This window comes from Saimiri boliviensis, chromosome 2, assembly GCF_048565385.1.
Source record: "Saimiri boliviensis isolate mSaiBol1 chromosome 2, mSaiBol1.pri, whole genome shotgun sequence".
NCBI classification, from domain to species: domain Eukaryota; kingdom Metazoa; phylum Chordata; class Mammalia; order Primates; family Cebidae; genus Saimiri; species Saimiri boliviensis.
In genome coordinates, this window is record NC_133450.1 from 142059688 (window position 1) to 142079761 (window position 20074).

Below are 20074 nucleotides of genomic sequence, written 5' to 3' on the forward strand. Positions count from 1 at the left end.
TGAGCGTTCCCTTTCTTCCTTAATCTTTTGGAAATTCAACCCTGCCTGCCTCCAGCGGTCCCGAGCACTTCCTACTTCTGTGACCGCTGCTTTCCTGCCAGGACTGTGTGGAATTACGTCCTGGTCCCCTGTCACCTTCAAGACCCTGGGCTCCATGAGCAGAGGGATTGGGTCCAGTTCATGGAGAATTGAGTGGTGGCCACCTTCTCCCTCCTTTGTGTGTGTGTGGGTGTGTGTACATAGCATGTATATATGTATGTATATATATATTTACATATTCACATATGAATATATGCTTAAATTAGACCATATATACAAGCCATTTATTTACCGGCTTTTTTTCTCATTCTGTTACAGACTTCTGCCTAGACCTGTCATAGATCTCTTTCCAAGTTAATATAAATAGAGATTGTTTAAAAAGGTTGTCTAATATTCTCTTGCAGAGATGTACCTTTGATTTAATCTGTCGCGTGTTGGTGGAGATTCTAGATTATTTCCAGTCGTCACTGTTATAAACAACACCGAAATGGACATCTTTGTATACATGTTTTTTCCCCCTCTGTGCTATTATCTCTTAGGTGTAAGTTCTTAGAAATAGGATTGCTGGGTCAAAAGACATGTACATTTTAAGTTTTGATGCAAGTTGGGAAATTCCCTCTAGGAAACTTTGTCAACTAAGAGGCCAAAAAAAAAAAAAAAAAAAAAATCTCATTGTATTTCTATCTGGCCTTTTATTTTTCCCTGGAGTCAGCGTTCTTCCTAGTTGAGAAACTTTGCCTATATCGGTTCATAAGTGGCCAATGTGAGGGACTCAGGGACTCCAGGCCTTTGGGTAATGAGGCAGCAGGACAGTTAGGGGCATTATGGGGCAGGGATCAGCGTCCTGTCCCAGCCTGATCACCAGCTGGTTAGATGACCTCGGGTGGGTCACTTACACCACAACCTCTTTGGGCCTCAGTTTCCTAACTGTCCTGCAAGAGGTCGATGGGATGCCCTTCCAGGCCCTCAGAAAGCTGTGGCTCCAAAGGTCAGATCACCTGCGGTGCAGCTGGGTTTCCAAGCCAGACCTGAACCTGATTATTCAGGATAACAATCAGAGAATATTTGGTCCAAAATAATCCTCACCCCTAAGCAACAGAGGCCTTAGTGGGCCTGCATTCTCAGCAGGACTCGCCATTCTGATCTTAGCCAAATGCAGTCTCCTTAGAGGCTGTCCTAGGCCCAGTCAAACCAGCAGCCTCCCATCATTTGGTCGATTTTCTTCACAGTACCCATAACTCTCAGAAATGGTAATTTGTTATCTGAGTGACATTTGTCTCCCCGAGAGAACATGAACTTCAGGAGCCTGGGGGCCTTGGCGGTCAGGCTTGCTATGTACCCTGTATCCCATGCCAGGCGCAGTGCTGGGCACGGCCCAGACAGTCAGCAGCTACTCACTGGGCGAATCGTGGGGAAAGGAGTATTTCTGTATTGGTTTCTTCTTTCAGTGAAAATATCTGTAAATATTAAAGGTAGACCTGGACTGGAAGGCTCTATAGCAGATTCTTACCCCACGTTGTTTGAAATCTGTATTTCTTCATGCTAGCAGAAAATGCGAGGTCTCTGGATCAGAGGACAGACCAATTATTTATTCACACAGTAATCTCTGAGCTGGCTCCCCATGGCCCAGTTCCTCACAGGCAATGTGGAAGGAGCCAAGTGCACCCCGAGTGTACAGGGGGCCTGTGGCAGGAGGGGAGCCCCAACATTGTGACTCTTGGAGCTTATAGGTGACAGCATGCCAGCTCCCTCTGGGGGCAGGGCCGGGGGCAGATGTCCCTCAGTCTCTCTGGCAGTCTCTGTCTTTAACTTCCAAGGCTCGTTTTTTTTTTTTTTTTTTTTTTTTTCTTTTTTTAAAGACGGGGTTTATCCCAGGTGCCAGCAGTCTTTGCTGGGACGCTCCGACCACGGGCTAGCATGAAAATATTCATGGAGCATCACTTCCTAACACCATCTCCTGAATTGAAAAGTAACAGCCACCACCTCTGAGCGTCCGCTATGTGCGAGAATTGAAAATGTGGTGTGAGCCGGTCGCAATGGGTCCCATTATTCTCTTTCAGCAAATAGGAAGCTGACATTCAGAGAGTGAGACACTGCCTGGAGAGGAGTCAGTAAGGAAGGGAGTTGCTGAGATGAGACCTAGATTTGTGAAGCCCCCAAGCCCATGTTCTCCTCTACCACCTGGCTTCCCCAAAGTCTGGTCAAGTTGGTTTGAACAGAGTTGATGAATTGTGGTGAAGTGTTTGGAAAAGGGTAGGCTTCGGCCGGTCGCAGTGGCTCATGCCTGTAACCCCAGCCCTTTGGGAGGCCAAGGTGGGCAGATCACGAAGTCAGGAGATTGAGACCATCCTGGCTAACACGGTGAAACCCACCCCGTTGCTACTAAAAATAAAAAAATAAAAAAATTAGCTGGGCATGGTGGCTCGCGCCTGTAGTGCCAGCTACTGGGAAGGCTGAGGCAGTTGAATCACTTAAACCCGGGAGGCAGAGGTTGCAGTGAGCTAAGATCATGCCACTACACTCCAGCCTGGGCAACAGAGTGAGACTCCCCCTCAAAACAAAACAAAACAAAACAAAACAAAAAAACAGAAAAAAGAAAAAGAGAAGCCTTCTATTTATTCAACATCTACTATGTGCCAGGCATTGTTCTAGGCAGGGAAGAATGGGAGAGATGGTGGTCCTTTATTCTCATGGGTCCCACCCGTAAGATGAGAGGCAGACGTTAAACAAAGAATCACCCAGAGAGACATGCCTTTGTGATAACAAGGGTGGCAAGTGAAGGAAGGTGAGAAGTGCAGGCTGGAGCTGTCCTCAGAGACTTCCCTGGGGAGAGAACACCCCCGCCCCGCCACCGTGGCCCTGAGGCTGAGCTGAAAGGCTAGTCCAGGCAAGGTGTGGGAGGAGGGTGTTCCGGATGGAGGAGACGCACGTGCGTGGGGGAAGATTACCTGGGAGGAAGGCAGGACCCAGACCTTGGGAGGCCCTGTTGGCCCTGGATGGGAGACTGCTCTTTATCCTCGGAGCACTGGGGAGCCACTGCAGGTCTCAAGCAGGGGAAGGGGTGGGATTCACTGTGGCGACTTCTCATTGATGCTGGTAGCCATATGTTCTTGTTAAAGCAAAGCCCGTTTCTGCTCTTTCCTAGAGACTGGGGAAGAAAGGGTGAAGGACGAGAGGGAGAACACATTCAGGGAAATGCAGATTGCTTAGAATGAGGCTTATGGGTTTTTTGGTGACAAGGGCAGTAACCCTGCAAGTCACGGCCCACCAGGGAAACAGCTGTTAGTGATTTTTCTGCATCTCTTCCATGTTCACCCGGCTGTCAGCCTGGGGGGCCCTTTGGAAGCTTTCAAATGTGTGCTTCAGGCCCACTTGCTAGACCCCCGGGCAGTCGGTAGGAGGGTAAGCAGGCAGCTTCCAGAGAAACTGCCAAACTCACTGCCACCATACCCCTAGGAACCAGCTCCAAGCGGGGCCACAGTCATAGCAAACAATGGTAATATTTACCAAGTATTTCTGGAAAATGAGTGCAAAGTGCAGGAAACGCAGTGCAAATTGCTGGAACGCAGTACATTAGCAACACAGGACATTTAATGAGTCTGGGAAGAGAGGTATGAATTTCAGGAAAATGTCAATTGCCACAGTGTAAACAAGAGACTTCTCAATATCGCATTCTCCATAGGACTTCATTTCAGTCTTTGGTTGTAACTAGCGCTGTGATTCTTGGGAGAGACTCCATTCTAAGCATCAGGGTGGGAGAAAATTGGAGAAATTTCGGGAAGGAGGGGAGTGGGGGTTGCTAATGCATCACGGACTAGCAGAGAGCTTTGGGGCACTGGCACAATCCCATTTGAGGGAAGCTAAAACTGCCACTGGGGCTGTTATGCTGCTGTGAAAAGTGTTTGCTACAAAAACTGGACCCATAGTGGGTGCTGTGGTCTGATGTGTCCCCCAAAATTTATATGTTAAAATCTAACCCCCAAGATAATGGTATTAGGTGGGACCTTTGGGAGGTAATGAGGTCACAAGGGTGGGGCCCTTGTGGATGGGATTAGTGCCCCTTTAAGGGAGACCCCAGAGTGACTCATCACCCCTTCCACCTGGTGAGGATGAAGCTAGAAGGCACCATCCATGAACCACAAAATAGGCCCTTTCCAGGCACTGAATCCGACTTGATCAGCCTCCAGAGCTGAGAAACACATTTCTGCTGTTTCAAGGGCACCCAGTTTCTAGGATTTTGCTGTAGCAGCCCGAATGGAGTAAGAGTGAGGGACAACTGCTTACCTCTCACCGGGTTGCAGGTGGGGATGGTATCTTGGCCAAGTAAGGGAAAGCCTGTGGTCAAGGTCAGCCAGTGTATTTCCCATCTCATGCAGCCCCATTGCTGGGACCAAGGAGGGACCTGGGAAATAGGCATTGACAGCCTTGTCCAAGAGGTTCCAGGTGGCGCCACTCAGACCCACTTCTTCAGCAGCTCAATCTGTGGTCAAGCTTAGGAAGCCCAGGACCCATAGGCCGCAGGCCAGCAGGGTGCTCACTTGTCCCCCTTCTCTGCAGTTCCTGATGGCCTCCTCATGAAGGTGCTGAGCCAGCGCCTGGACCAGCAGGACTGCATCCAGAGAGGCTGGGTGCTGCACGGCTTCCCGAGGGACCTGGACCAGGCACACCTGCTGAATAGCCTGGGCTACAATCCCAACAGGTGAGCTGCCCCAGCCAAGCCCACAGCCCATTATTCCAAATGAACCCCTGGGCACCCTCCCTCCAGGGCTCAGCTGAAGGATCCAGGTTACACCAGCCTTCACGTGTTCCTGAAGTGGATCATCTCTTTTCACCCCCATTCCCACCCACCCCATCTGTCCAGTGGACGAGGAGTTGGGCCTGGGTTCAAATCCTGGTTTTCACTCTCTGTGCTGGACCTGAACGTCCTCATCTGTAAAACGGTAATCAATACCAGTCTGGCCTTCCTTGGGGGGATTGTTATACAAATCAACAGATGTTTTCTTCTGCTCTTTTTAGAGTTTGATTTTTACATTTAAACCTTTGATGCAGCTGGTGTTTATTCTGATGTGAGTATGCAGTATGAGTCGCCTTTACTTTCCCCAAATGGTTAACCGTTTGTTCCGAGGGTTGAGTATCATTGGATGTTCTGTCTTCCCTCTACTAGTTTGAACTCGAGAGCTCATCACATTGTATATATTGTGGAGAGCAATGAAGCCCACCCAAGTGAAAGCAAGCAAAGGCTATTTAGTCTGAGCTTGCAACAGCAAGGGGTCGGCCACTATTGCTTGGCGTTTCCGCAGAGACTCACAGGCAGGCAGTGTAGGTGAAAACGTTCTCCTGGAAGGTGGCAAAGGCTTCAGTTCTACCGTGCCCCAGTTGGAGGCTGTTGGCTTGGGGGAGCTTGGTGGGCTAGAGGCGGGGCATCCTACATGATTGCTTAAGGGAACATGTTTGGCTTTCTCTGGTTGGTGGTACTTTGCAAATGGTGGCAAAAATGGGGGAAGTGATCAATTCCTGATCAAGTCCTGGCCCTTTGGGGCTGATTGCTGCAGATGTTGTGGTCTGACTCCCTGGGCAGGTTGCTGCAGGTTGCGGGTTTCACGTAATTTATTCATTTTACTTTAGGTACATACTATATCTGGCATTTCTCCCCACGTTATCCGTCCCCTCCCTCCCCACCCGACGCTGTCTCTCCCCTACCCCACTCAACTGCCCCACTGTGTGTGATGCTCCCCTCCCTGAGTCCGTGTGTTCTCATTGTTCAACACCCACCTATGAGTGAGAACATACAGTGTTTGGCCTTCTGTTCTTGTGTCAATTTGCTGAGAATGATGGTTACACATCTGTTTTTATATATGGTCTGACCATCATCAAACTGCATGTTTAGTCTCTCAATATACTGGGCCTGTTTCTGAACTTTCTCTTGTCTGAGTGTCTGTTTCTGCCGTAGTACCACTCTGTTTAACTACTCTAGTTTTGTCATATACTGTATTTCAATAGTCAGAGCAGGACAAGGCCTTCTCATTACTCTTTTATATTGTCTATTTTATATATTTATTATTCCAAATGAACCCTCTAATGATTTTGTGATGTACAAAAAGAAACTGCCATTGAAATTTTAGCTGGGATTGCCTTATTTTTTCAAGTTGGTCTGTGATACGGTTTGGCTCTGTGTCCCCATCCAAATCTCATCTTGAACTGTAATCCCCACATGTTAGGGAGGGACCTGGTGGGAGGCGATTGGATCATGGGGGCGGTTTCCCTCATGCTGTTCTCATGATAGTGATGAGTTCTCACGAGATCTGATGGTTTTAAAGTGTGGCCCCTCCCCACTTGCTCGCTTTCTCTCCTGCCATCATGTGAGATGTTCTCTGCTTCCCCTTTACCTTCTGCCATGATTGTAAGTTTCCTGAGGCCTCCCCAGCCATGAGGAACCGTGAATCAATTAACCTCTTTCCTTTATAAATTACCTCATCTCAAGTAGTTCTTCCTAGCAGTGTGAAACCGACTAATACAATCCGTTGCAGTTTGACATGGCTGTGTCCCATCTTTGCTTCGCAGGGAAAATATCAACACTTCCTTGGAGCTCACACCTCTTACTTTATTTCTAGGTATATTATCGGTTTTTCTTCTTATTGGTATTATAATAAGGTCTTTTCATTCCGTGTTTTCTATATGGATTTTTCAAGAGTATAGAAAAGACAGTGATTTTGGCTTACTTATTTTATACCCCAGCCACCTTCTCAAACTCTCTTCCTGTTTCGGATAGTTTTTCAGTTGATTCTCTTGGGTTTTTCAGGTAGATGATCATCTCATCTACAAATGCCCGTCCTTTTGCCTCTTCCTTTTCAGTATTTATCCTTTTCATTTTCGTCTTGTTGGGCGGTACTTTCAGAACAGGATCAGATCAACAGGGTGATTTTTCCCTGACCTTAAGGTGCTGCTGGAACTGCTGCCATTAAGGTGCTACTGGCTTTTGGTTTGCAGTGCATACAATTTGAATGAAGTTAAAGAAGTATAGCTCCGTGATTTAAAATCTCTGGTTAATGTTGAATTGTACAAAAGCTTTTCAGCACCTTTTAGGAAAAATGTTTTTTCTCTTTTTGACATACTGATATGATAAACTATGTTAATAATAGTAAACCAGTCTTTTGGTCCTATAATAACTGGTTTGGTCCTGGTATATTATTCTTTCTTGGTATATTATTCTACTGCTTGTGGCAGGTAGAATTTTGACCCTTATGACTTTTGCCCCCCTGCTGTCTTGCCTCTGAATGTTATATTACATGACAAAAGGGACTTTGCAGATTTACTTATGATTACTGATCGGTTGACCTTAAAATGGAAAGGTCATCCCAGACTATCTGGGTGGGCCCAAAATAATCACACAAACCCTTAAAAGCAGAGTTCCCTCCTGACTGAGGGCAGAATAGAAAGTCAGAGAGATTTCTAAGCATGGCACAGCATTGCTGGCTCAAAGACAGGGGCCATGGAAAATGTGAGAAGAAATGAATTCAACCAACCAACAGTGAGCCCCAGGTGAGAACTACAGTTCTGGCTGATACCTTGACCTAAGCCTAGTCAGATTTATACCAGATTTCTGACCTACAAAAACTGCGAGATAATAAATTTGAGTATTTTTTTCTTTCTTTCTTTTTTTTTTTTTTTTTTTTAGAGAATATCACTCTGTCCCCCAGGCTGGAGTGCAGTGGCATGATCTCTGCTCATTGCAATCTCTGCTTCCAGGTTCAAGTGATTCTCCTGCCTCAGGCTCCTGAGTAGGTGGGATTAAAAGTATGTTACCACACATGGGTAATTTTTGTATTTTTAGTAGAGATGAGGTTTCATCATGTTGGCCAGGCTGATCTCAAACTCTTGACCTCAGGCGATCCACCCACCTTGACCTCCCAAAGTGCTAGGGTTACAGGCATGAGCCACCATACCCAGCCAAATTTGAACATCTTTAAGCTGCTAAGTTTATCATGTTAATGGCAGCACAAGGAAATTAACCTGCTGCTGGATTATGTTGGCTACAATTTTATTTAGTTTTTTTGCATTAGTATGCATATATAATACAGATTAAAATTTTGCAACTTTCTTGTGTTTTGTCAGACTTTAGTATCAGTGATATGATAATTTCATAGATTTTCTTTCTTCCTCCATATCTGAGACAGTTTAAAACTCCAGCAGTAACTATTTTTTGGATCTGGCACTTTGGGGCAGAGGTAGCTTGTTAACAATTTGATTGATTTCATTCATGGTGTTTGATCAATTTGAATTTCTCTCTTTTCTTGTGCAATTGGTCTCTTCCTAGAAAATCATCCCTTTCCCCTGTCTTTAAATACATTAACATGATTTGAATATCTTGTGCCATTAATTTTTATTGTGTTTCCTGCATTTTTTGCTTTATGTGTTTTGGTGCTATGTTATTTACTGCATAAAGGTTTCTGTCAGCTGTGTATTCATTGTGACATGTGTTATTGATGAAAGTGACTGTCAGTGACAGACACTTAATTATCTACCCCAAAATTCATTCTAGCTTTCCTCCTCAATAATAAAAGATCAATTTTCAGAGGAGTACATTGGTATCTGAAAATAAAAGATCCCATTTTCCAGTCTTTTTTACAGCTATATGGAGCCACAACACTAAGTTCTGGCCAATGAGATATAAGCATACAGTTGTATGGTTCTTTGAGAATCTAACTCAACTGGAAGGTGTTAGCTTTTGTTTGTTTTGCCTTTCCTTTCTCCTTGATTTTCCTGAAATTAATAATCATCTTGCTTTTCCACTTGCCTAGTTTTCTTTGTACAGACTCTTAGTTAACTATTTCCATATCTCCTTATAGCCTTTCAGAACCATTTCCCACAAAGTCCATCATATTATGTAATCCATTGGTTTCAAGTTTGTTTGTTTGTTTCTTCAATCCCTCCCATTTCTCTCCTGTTTGGACTGTTGTTTTTCCTTTCTGCACGGTTGATCATCAGTGACTTTTCTTTACTGTAATCAGAGGAATTCCCCTTGGCTTTCTTTTGAGTTGGAGTCTCTGTTTCCTGGGTCACTCATCTTCCTTTTATATACCCCCTCGATTTCACAAAGCATAACCTCTAGTTGTTTCTCAAATTAAAAAGATGGTTTAAAAGCAGTAGGCTATTACACCTGCAGCACACGTGTTCTAAACTGAAGAAGTCACCCTTTATGCCTGTATACAACAATCATTTTGGGATTGCCATTCACTACTACACTGAAGATCTTCTTTACTCCTCTCCCGTATTAGATATTTTATTTCTGTATCATATGACTTCCTTTTTCTTGGCTTACTACCTTGTTTTGGTTGAACACATCTATTGGTAACTTCCTGAGGAAGGGTGTAATGGGAGGTAAATTTTGGGGAGCCCTACATATCTGAAAGTGTGTACCTTCATACTTGTGGGATAGATTGGCTGGTTGAGAAATTACAGGCTGGAAATGATTTTCCCTTAGAATTTTGAATTTCCAGTGTTGTTAAGAAATCCAGTGCCAATTTGATCCTGATCCTTCGTAGGTGACTTTTTTCTTTCTGTGAAAGTTTGTAGGCTTTTCCCTTTGTCTCCAGGGTTCTGAAACTTCACAGTGAAATTTCATTATATCCTTGGTATAGGTCAAATTTACTCCACGGTACCAGAAATTAATCTGGAAATCTGTGTTCTTCAGTCGTGGGACATTTTCTTGAATTACTTTGTTAATTATTTTTTTCTCTTTTTTCTGTTCTCTCTGTAACTCCTATTATTTGGGTATTGGATCTTCAGAACTGGCCTTCTAAATGTTTTAAAAATGTCTTTTTTCCATTGTATTTTGTGTGTATCTGTGTGTGTGGTCAGTAATTGCTTTTTGTTTTGTTTTGCTCTACTTTCTGGGAGATTTCCTCAAGTTTCTCTTCCAACATTTTTATTGAATTTTAATTTCTGCTGTTGTGTTTTTTTATTTCTGTAATATTCAAGAGCTTTTTATTTTCTGAATATTCCTTTTATAGTTTCTTGATCTTGTTTCACGGATTTTTTTTTTTATTCTCTTGAAAATGTTAATGACTGGCGCAAAAGTAGTCATGAGTTTTGTCCCATTACTTTCAATGGCAAAAGTCACAACTGCTTTTGCACCAACTTAAAAGCTAAATGACCAAAAAAGAAAAAAAGAAGAAAATGTTAATGACGCCAGGCGTGGTGGCTCACGCCTGTAATCCCAGCACTTTGGGAGGCCAAGGCAAGCAGTTCACAAGATCAGGAGCAAATCATCTCTACTAAAAATGTAAAAAATCAGCTGGGTGTAGTGGCACATACCTGTAATCCCAGCTACTCGGGAAGCTGAGCAGGAGAATTGCTTGAACCTAGGAGGTAGAGGTTACGTCAAGCCGAGATCGCACCATTGCACTCCAGCCTGGGCAACAGAGCGAGACTCTGTCTCAAGAAAAAAAAAAAAGGAGAGAAAAATGTTAATGACATATTTGATTTTGTTAGGAGGATGGGGAGATAGGCTTATTTTCCTTTTCTTTTCTGCATAATCAGTTTCTCTTGAATTTGTGTTTGTCTTGAGTGTATTCTTTCTCAGCAGAGTCTTTTTTTCCCCTTATATGTTGGATTACCCGTGGATGTTTGCTCATGTCTAAGAATGGGAGACTAAAAAGTGATTAGGAAGCTCTGAGTGCAGGGATAGAGCCCATAGGCTTAGGCTTCATTATAGGGTGATATCATTGGGATGGTATAATTGGGCCATTTGTGCAGAACCCTCCTACCAAGTGTCAGCATCTTTAGGTCTTTTCTTCTGGGCTTCTTAGATTCCCCAGAGAGGACTCATGTAGCCTCCTGCTGGAGGGTAAAGGCCTTGCTGCCAGGGTCTGGGGGTCCAGCAGAGAAGCAGGACGGTGGGAAGGGCAAGGGAGGGATCTCACATACTGCATGCAGTTTGCATACTTTGACCTAATTCCCCTGTGTTTGGCATAGACTCAGGCTCTCAATTGTGCTTCAGTCCAAAGAGCCTGTATTTTATCCTCTCTAGAGAATAAATGTTTAATTTCTTCCCAAGTGGAGGAGACACATTCGCTCAGCTGGGTGGAGTGAGGAAGGGATCTAGGACTCACTGTCTTCTCAAACAAATTTCAACCAACCCCCCTGATCTTAGCTGCCAGTTCCCAAGTGGCGCCTGTGCCTGAGCCTTTTGAGGATTTTCTGGGGAGGATGAGGTTGATTCTCAGCTTTCCTACTGCTGACTTAGGATTTGGCTTTCTGAGGTTGCCTCAGCCTGCTGCCTCTGTTCCACGTCTGCTTTCCAGCATCGAAACTTTTGTCTGATTGCCTTCCTCCTCCCTGTTCTTTCTGCCCTTGTGGGTTAGGTTTTCAAAGAGCCTTTCCTGTCATTTTTCTGAGGGATTTGGGGAAGAAACAAAATCTGGCGTGGGTTTCAAGAAGCCATTTTTATCTGGAATTCAAACTCTGATTGCTTTGTTGCATTTTGCATGTTCCTAAGTTTTACTTTCAGCTATTTTGCTTCTCTTATTTTTTGTTGATGATACAGCTAAAAAGCTGTATGGAGACTGTGGACACGTGGGGCGGAACCCATAGACTTTGTCTTCACTGTGGGCAGAATGAAATGGGCTTTGATATTTTTTCTTCCATCTGAATGTCTTTTTCCGTGAATGGTTGTGTCTATCCCACTGATTTGTACTTTCCTGACTTTATTTTATGCTTCATTATGGTTTCCATTGTTTTCTATCTTTTCTTTATGGAATGTGTTTTCTTTGAGTATTTTTCTTGTTATTCTTAGCTGCCTACCTGCCCCGCTTCCATTAATTTAGAAGATAATCTCTTGGTAGTTCTTCTAATAGTCTCTTCATCATGACTTGATTAAACTTGATTTCTGTTTCTTGATTTTGAAATGCAACGGAATACCTTGACCCCTTCATATGAAAGATGTCAAAAAGGGATCCCCTCCCCTCCTCATCCCTCTTCTCCATCCACTCTCCATTTTGGGGGAGTCAGGGGCAGACAGATCCTGAAATTTTTCTGTGTCTGCCTGCTATACACAGATTACTGTTTTCAATCAATATTACGCTTTTCTTTCTAGAAATGTAACAATTATATTGTTTTTAGCTATAATGACTGTAAAGTTTTTATTCTCTCTAAAACTGGATTAAGATTTCAACATCAGCTGTTTATATAGTTTAACCTCTTAATTTATTAATTTTGATTTTATCTTTCATTTGCATGGATTATGTCTTTGAGTCATTTCCAGCAAGGGTACATAGATACTGAACTTCCTGAATTCTTACATAGTTGAGAATGTCTCTCTGTTATCTTTACTTGTAAACAACATCTGGCAAAGAATTCTTTGATCATCTTTCTTTCTCCCCGGAAAGTTCCTCCCCCGCCCTCACTGTTCCAAATTATGTCAACACAGTCCTTACCTTAATCCAATCCACAAAGATCCCTTTGCCAGGTAAGATAACCTATTCACAGAATCTGAGGATTGGGAGGTGAACATCTTGGAGTTAGAGGCAGACATTATTCTGCCTTTCCCACAGTTGGAAGCTCCTCAACTCTGTTTGAATTACATCCCTAGAATTTGGGCTACAGAGCTTTCCACTGCAAGACTGAAACCTCTGTTTAGACCCAGGGCAGCAGGCATCTGACAGTCTTAACCTGAGTATCCTGTTTTACTACCGTTATTCTTGTGAAATTCCAGGGACCGAGTACCTGAGGGCTAAGCGTCCACCCTCTGTTCTTCCTAAGATAGTTAATGTCACAGACGTGGTGAATGTCACAGCGTCAGCTGCATACCTTATTTATTTATTTATTTATTTATTTATTGAGATGGACTTTTGCTCTTGTTGCCCAGGCTGGAGTACAATGGCACAGTCTTGGCTCACTGCAACCTCCGCCTCCCAGATGCAAGCGATTCTCCAGCCTCAGCCTCCCAAGTAGCTGGGATTATAGGCATGTGCCCCCACGCCCAGCTAATTTTATATTTTTGGTAAAGCTGGAGTTTCACTGTGTTGGCCAGGTTGCACTCCCGACCTCAGGTGATCCACCTGCCTCGGCCTCCCAAAGTGTTGGGATTATAGGCCTGAGCCACGGCGCCCAGCCTGCGTGGCTTCTTTATGAGCTCATCAGCTACCTGAAGATGAAAGGTACTGGGGAAAATGCAAAACAGTCCCTTGAAAGAAGGCAGGGGCAGGGTGTCATTAACAGGGAGAGAGAATCTAGTGCTGGTTTTCTGAATCCTGAGGGGGAAAATGACTATTTTACTTACTGAGCCCAATACCAGTACTACAAGCCCAACACAGGGGAGGGCATACAGGGAGGAATATTCAAGAACCATTTGGATTTAGGGTAGGGTTGCAAGGTAATACTCCTCTTTCACCACGGAGTGAAAAATCACGTTTTAAAGACTTAATAAATAATGCCAATTTAATTTTTTTGACCCTAGGGCAAAGGACAGGCAGGAACAAAAAATCTTTATTTACAATGTAGATTTAATCATGTGCTGCTGTTTAATCATCCTTTTTTAGTCATTGAGGATGTATTTTCCTTCCTCCTTTCTCATCTCTGTCTTTTCCATTTCCAGCACCTTAGCTTTCAATTAAACATTTTTATGATTAGCTCAGAAAGTAATTTTAGCCATAAACCTTCAAGTTCAGATACAGGCTAAGAAAGAGAGAAATGCTCTAAAATGAATCCGCCTAGCACCGGGATGACGATCAGGACTGTAATTCTGGTTCGGTTGTGATGCCAATTATAAAACACTGTAGCTGTGGTGTTGCTGTTTTTGACACCAGGAGGAAATCTTGACAGAATTATAGCCTAGAAATCAATCTGGGAATACGATACAGAAATCTATAATTCAGATATGAAAACAATCTACAAAGGCCCTTTTTTTAGGAAGCTTCGATGAAATTAGATTAAAATAAATTTACATATATATCAATTTTATTATTAAAATATATTCACACTAGTAAATAGAGTTATCGGGGAAGGGTAAGCTACTCCATGTATTGGACACAAAAATAGGCCTCTTTGGCTTATCAGAAAACAAAGTTATTGTCTCCTTGTCAAATATAAATCTCTTCTTCGAGCTAATAAATGGATAGTGTTCAAATGCAATGTTTTGTCTGACTCCTACCTCATACACCCGTGGCACATAATACTAAATTATATTCCACCGAGCAGTATCAATCTCTTGATTCCAACATCATACAGTAAGGGAAACAAACCAAGTAATTGATCTGTCGGAAAGAAGGAGAAAAAGTTATTTGAGAACAAATAAAATGGGCTATAAAGTTTGTTAAAACATAATAATAGTAAAAAAAAAAAAAGGCAAGAATGAAAGACGAAAATAAAAAAAATAAAAAAACAAAGAAAGAACTATATCTATGGCTGCATCCAGAAACCTGCCCTCTGCCTGGCTGTAAAATAATTCATTTCATGCTGCAAGTTTGTAGCACAGTATTTTCTTTTAAAATTAATGCTTACTACAGAGAGAGAGTATAGGATTCTGATTGATGTTGGGAAGTTTGCTGTGTATGAGACCCACTGGTTGTTTTTTTTTTTTTTTTTTTTTACATCCCCCTTTCCCTCCATGCTGCCAGGAGGGAGGGGGCAGGGCAAGCTGGGACCTTAATCCTTCCCCACAAGGTCTTGGTCATGCAACCTCAGAAATCGCCAGAAAAGGGTTTAAAAGGAGGGACCTAGATGAGTCAGTGGCAATGAAATTCAGCAAAATGGTAGCAGGGAGTTTTAATCTTGATGTTGTTTTCTAGAATATCTCTCTATTCCACTGGACTACATTTTAGGACTCTCGGGAAATCACCCAAGAATGATATTTCTGATTAGCTTATTTGGGTCTCAGGTCATTTTGTGCAAACTGGAAACTGCTATATAGTTTCCGTTGAGGATGTGGTGGGTTTTGGATATTTTTTTGTTATTGTTGTTTAAGTAAGATGGGTGTGTGTGTCCCACATCCAGAGGAGCCCAGAGGGGTTCAGCTGTCCCGGGAAAGGCAGGGACGGGTCTCTTCTGATTGCGTTTGGCACCCCCTTGTTGCTGGGTTTGTCGTTGTTATTGTTGGCTTTTGCTAAACAGACATTCCTCACAGAGACATTTCCTCCAAAAAGCCAGAGAGAACAGAGCTGCCAATGGGAGGGAGAGGCTGGCAGACACCCATCCCCAGGTACTAGCGCTGGGACTTCCACATGCAGAGCAGCCTGCCTGGGCCAAGCCTGTCCCCTCGGGTCTGGAAGCTTTTCTTTTCACTTCTGAGGGCCAGGCCGCTGAAACTGCCATGGCTTTGCACAGGGCATCTCTGCTCTGCCTTTCTCAGCTTCCTCTCTGCGTTTCTCTTTCTCCTTCTTCTTCATCTTTCAGTTCATTCTCCTTTTATTCTCTGACTGCCAGGAAGCAGCCCCTCCCGCTTTGTTCCCAGATCACGTCCAATGAGGACACTTCTTCCCTTTCCCTCCCCATTCTCTCTCCCACCCCCTCCTCCTTCGTAATCATCGTTATCTTGACAACAAGAGTAATAATGATGATATCTGGTCTTTGCTGAGTGCTAATTACATGCTTGTTTCATATGTCATTCCATCCATTCCTCAGCCCAGTAAAGGAGCTTTGCTGAGGTGAAAGGTAGCTGGGTTTAGAGAAGCCATGTTCATTGCCTCAGGCCACACAGCCAGGTATAGATGGAAGGGTCCAGCACTTTGCCCAGCTCTTTGCTGTGAACTGTGAAATTCTATCCTTTATGCAATGGGATTGCATTTATCCCTCCTCGCTGACCAGCTGGTTTGAAGAAGGCACATTTGACTTCAATTTCCTTGTCTGTTAAATCGGCAACAATCTCTACCCTTCTGCTCTGGAGAGTAAATGGAAGATGTGTGCATGTGGTTGATAGCTTGAAAGAGCTGTGCTGATATTGTGGATGGCCATGAGCTGCTCAGCTCACGAGTGCCCAGAGCACCTCCTGTTAGGGCCAACTCTCATTCAAATGTGTAGCGCAGTATTCTCGCCTGTTCTCACATAACAAGTTACACGCTAAGCCACGCATGGTGGTGCACACCTGTAGTCCCAGCTACTTGGGAGGCTGAGGTAGGAGGATTGCTTGAGCCCAGGAATCGGAGGCTGCAGTAAGCTATGATCGTGTCCCTGTACTCCTCCCTGGGTGACAGATGGAGACCTTGTCTCTCCATGAATGAATAAATAAATAAATAAATAAATAAAGCACAAACTCACAGCCCCCAAATAGGATGCTGCAGATTTGTCTATATGTTAGGAAGTGTAAACACATTTACTGTGACACTTCCCCACATGATGTTGAATTCCTGCTCAATACAAAGAGGCTAAGATGGCAGCTATTAAAGGAATGACCCTCAAGAGTGTTTGCTGCATCTACTCACTATGGGTTGCTAGAGATAATTTTTTAAATGTTTCTTTAATGGTGACCTGCTTGCTTTCCTTATCTGTGAAAGATGTATTAAGGACTCGCATTGGCTTGGAATTGGAGAAGGTAGCCTGTTCCTCTGGTAGCACTTGGGGCAAATGACCTTAAAATAGTCAAAGACAAAATTACTCTTTTGTTCAGGACCCCATCAAGCCAAGAAAACCGGATTTTTTTTTTTTTTTCAATTCAAACAAGCACGCCAGAAATTTTTAATCAGGGCATTTAGTGATATTGTTCACATTATTCTGCTAAATGCAGTTTTGATTTTTTTTGTTTCAATTATGTCAGATTTTAAACGATGGATGTGGTGGCACATTATGAAATTACAAATCAGATAGGCATATAGTTTATATGCCAGAGCTCCCTGATTTGATGTAATTTATTTCCATGTGGCAATTTCTCTTGGGGTATGACACGATCAAACTCTTGGACGATGACTCTGTCATTTCTAACGTGGCCCAAAGTGAGAAGGATGCTGTAATTTCTTAAGAGGATGGCAGTAGGACCAAAGAAAAATTAAAATGCAAAATAGAGAGGGCTTCTTGCCCGCCCCTTCCTCTCTCTCTTTCATTATCACGGGTCCCTCCAGGAAGCGCTCGAATTCCTGCAGCTGATCCTTATGCAGACTATGGATAATAAACAGCCCATTAATGGAGGCCTGAACTAGGAAATGGAGTTGGAATCAGCAGCAAAATCCAGTGGCTGACGAAGGTTAATAACTCCATTACTGCAGCTCTGGGCCCGAGCCGCTGGACGAGCAGGGTGTTAGCCCTATCTTACTCCTCATTAATTGAGCTAATAGAACCCGGGTGACCCTGCCTTTCTGCCATCATCCGAGAGTTTACCAGACATGGGCTGGAATACATATCATTGGCTGTGTGCGCCATGCTTCCTTTATCTTTCTGGAAGAAAGCTCTTTCTTAAAGACGGGTTTACGGCGAGCCCGGTCCTAACAGAAGCCCCCTGCTAACGGAAGCCCCCATGCAGCTGACGGCAACAGAACCCGACATCATTCCGATTTTGTCGCACGGGCAGTGATGTAACAAAGGCCTGCCTCGAGCCTTTGCGTCTCGAGACAGAGGTCCGCGTGGGGATTGAGGTTTTGGCCTCAAATGGGGCAGCTTGGGTGGAAGTGACTGTGGTCAAGGGCGAAAAAGAAGGTGGGGCACATGTTGGGGGTGGGACCCACAGCCTTGCCTCTGCTGGGCTCTCCTCTGTGAACATTTAGCAGCCATCTCACTTGCACTCCAAGTTTCCTTCCTTACCCCCAGAGCTTCCTGATAATTCACAACCTGTTTCCTTCAGTCCTGCTTGGCTGCTTTGCTGGCCAGGTGGTCTACAGGGGGCTGCTTAACCCTTCTAAGCCTCAAGTTTCCTCGCCCATCAAATGGAGTGATAACCCCGCTCACCATTCGATGGGCTAACAGACGTATTTGCTGGGAGAATATGCGTGGGTGGGAATGATGAATTGGAAAATGCTCTATACAACTGAGGTAATGCCATCAGCAGATTCAAAGTTGAAATCTGAATTTGCTGCAGAGCCAGGCTCAGTCTGTAGCAGGGGAGGCAGCAGAGGCAAGGAACGTCGGTGTGGAGTCCGAGCGCCTCATCTCTCATCTGCTTCTTCTTGGGCAAGCGCTTAGCTTCTCTGCACCTCAGTTTCCTCGACGAAAAACCAGGGAGAGTGGCAATTAGGACATCAGGTGAGAGGATTAAATGAGATGATGCTGGGAGGCACGTGGCACAGAGCTGGCACCCTTGGGGGCTCCACCTGTGTGACCGTATTTATTCCTAATATACTGGGAGCTCTGTGGAGATCAAAGCTGCTGAGAAGTAAGGTCGACCTGATTCCTCACCAAAATATCAGTCGCAAGATTCTGTGGCCGTGGCTGGGCCCTCTGAGCAACCTCCTGCTTCCTCGAACTGGCTTTGCAGGCCAGAGTTGGAGAACAGCAATTCCTCATCCACTAGGTGACACTCGGGGCAGGAGAATGACCTTGCAAGGAGACAAAGATGAAAGTCACACTCATGCCTGAGACCTCATGGAGCCAGGGGGCTACTTTGGCTAATTTAAACATTTCGGAGGCTCCAGGGCACAGAGGCTGTCCCAAGTTGTCTAGAACTTAGCCCCAGGTGGCCCGTGGGAGCCAGATAAGCCAAGTGGTTGGTGAGGGCTTTGTGAGCTGCCCGTGAAGGGGAATCAAGAGTTTTTAGCCGTGACTTTAAAACTGTGTGAAGAGAGCACCCCATGAAGTAGTCTTACCCTGTCCTGGGATGGGACGAGAAGGCACTGGCCTGTCCTAACTCTGAGCTCTTTACCTTTTGGGGTCGAGGCACACTCATGGAGGTAGCCTTGAAGAGATGAAAGCTCAACCAGAGGCCCTGTGTCCTGGCAGCCCTTCCCTCCTGCAGCGCGGCAGCCCCACAGGAACCTGCAGAGCGCTGCTGGCCCAGAGTACATCCTGGGGCTGTTAGAGAGACGGCCTCATCCATGCTTTTGGGTCCACTGCCCCCACAGCAATCCACCTTCCTGTGCCACCAGCTCAGTCACTGCCACACTTCTCACAGCCACCAGCACTCAGCAGCAGCACACCCTGACCGGCAGGACTCAGGACTCTGGGAGCAAGTCTCCTGCGACATTGTAGCAAAAGAGATTGCTACTCCATGGGCAGAATTGAGCCCAGGCCTGCAGGGCACTCCTTTTAGGTCAGAAGGGAGGTGGTGGCAGGGTCTTGCGGACAGCAGTTAAGAAGGAGGTGCACCCCTGGCCTTGAGCCTCAGGCTGTGGCCAGTAATGGTGGTGACAGGCTATCAGCCACCACCCCTGGAGTTGTAGCATTTTAATCTCCCAGTAAATAAACTCAGAACTGGAGTGGAAAAAGGAACGCTCTCCCATTATTTTCCTGCCTAGCGACCGTTGACATTTTACCACTTATTTCCAGTGTTTGTGTAAGAGGGAGTCCGGTGAGGATGATTGCGGGCAAATGCGGGAGAGGCCGGCGCTGCCACCTCCTTGGGTTAAAACCGAGTTTATGACAGTCTGTTACTAGGGTGTGTTGTGTGTTTGAGAGCACAAGAGCAATTACTTCTGAAGCAGCGACATCAAAATAATGTACATAACCTTTGAACTCTGCCTGCAGCCTCAGGATATTTCTGAGTATAAAAATACAGTGAATTTCTGCAGAGAGAGTGCCCAAGTGACCGCAGACACAGCTCTGCAGTCCTCAGGGAGCAGCTGTGGATTGGGAAGGTGCCTGTGGTAGGTGGCAAGAGGCTTCCAGGGAGCCATGGAGAAATGGCCTATTCTGTCAGGAAGCTTAATCTTGAGGAAGAGATGGGGGCGTACCAGATAGCAAGGGCTCTGCATGGTCTTTTCATGGTGAGTAAATTTGCTACTTTAACACAGACATGAGGCCAGGAGCAATGGCTCACGCCTGTAATCCCCACACTTTGGGAGGCTGAGGCAGGCGAACCACTTGAGGTCAGGAGTTCGAGACCAGCCTGGCCAACATGGTGAAAGCCCATCTCTACTAAAAATACGAAAATTAGCTGGGCATGTTGGTGCACACCTGTAAT

At 44.8% G+C, this 20074-nt stretch overlaps 1 protein-coding gene across 1 annotated transcript in view; it reads left to right on the forward strand.

Moving 5' to 3' along the window:
* Positions 1-20074, forward strand: part of AK8 (adenylate kinase 8) — a 155655-nt gene that overhangs the window by 80625 nt on the left and 54956 nt on the right. The window contains exon 11 of the mRNA XM_003935911.4: positions 4597-4738. Within this exon, the coding sequence (XP_003935960.2) occupies positions 4597-4738 (142 nt within the window). The remainder of the gene's footprint in view (positions 1-4596; positions 4739-20074) is intronic.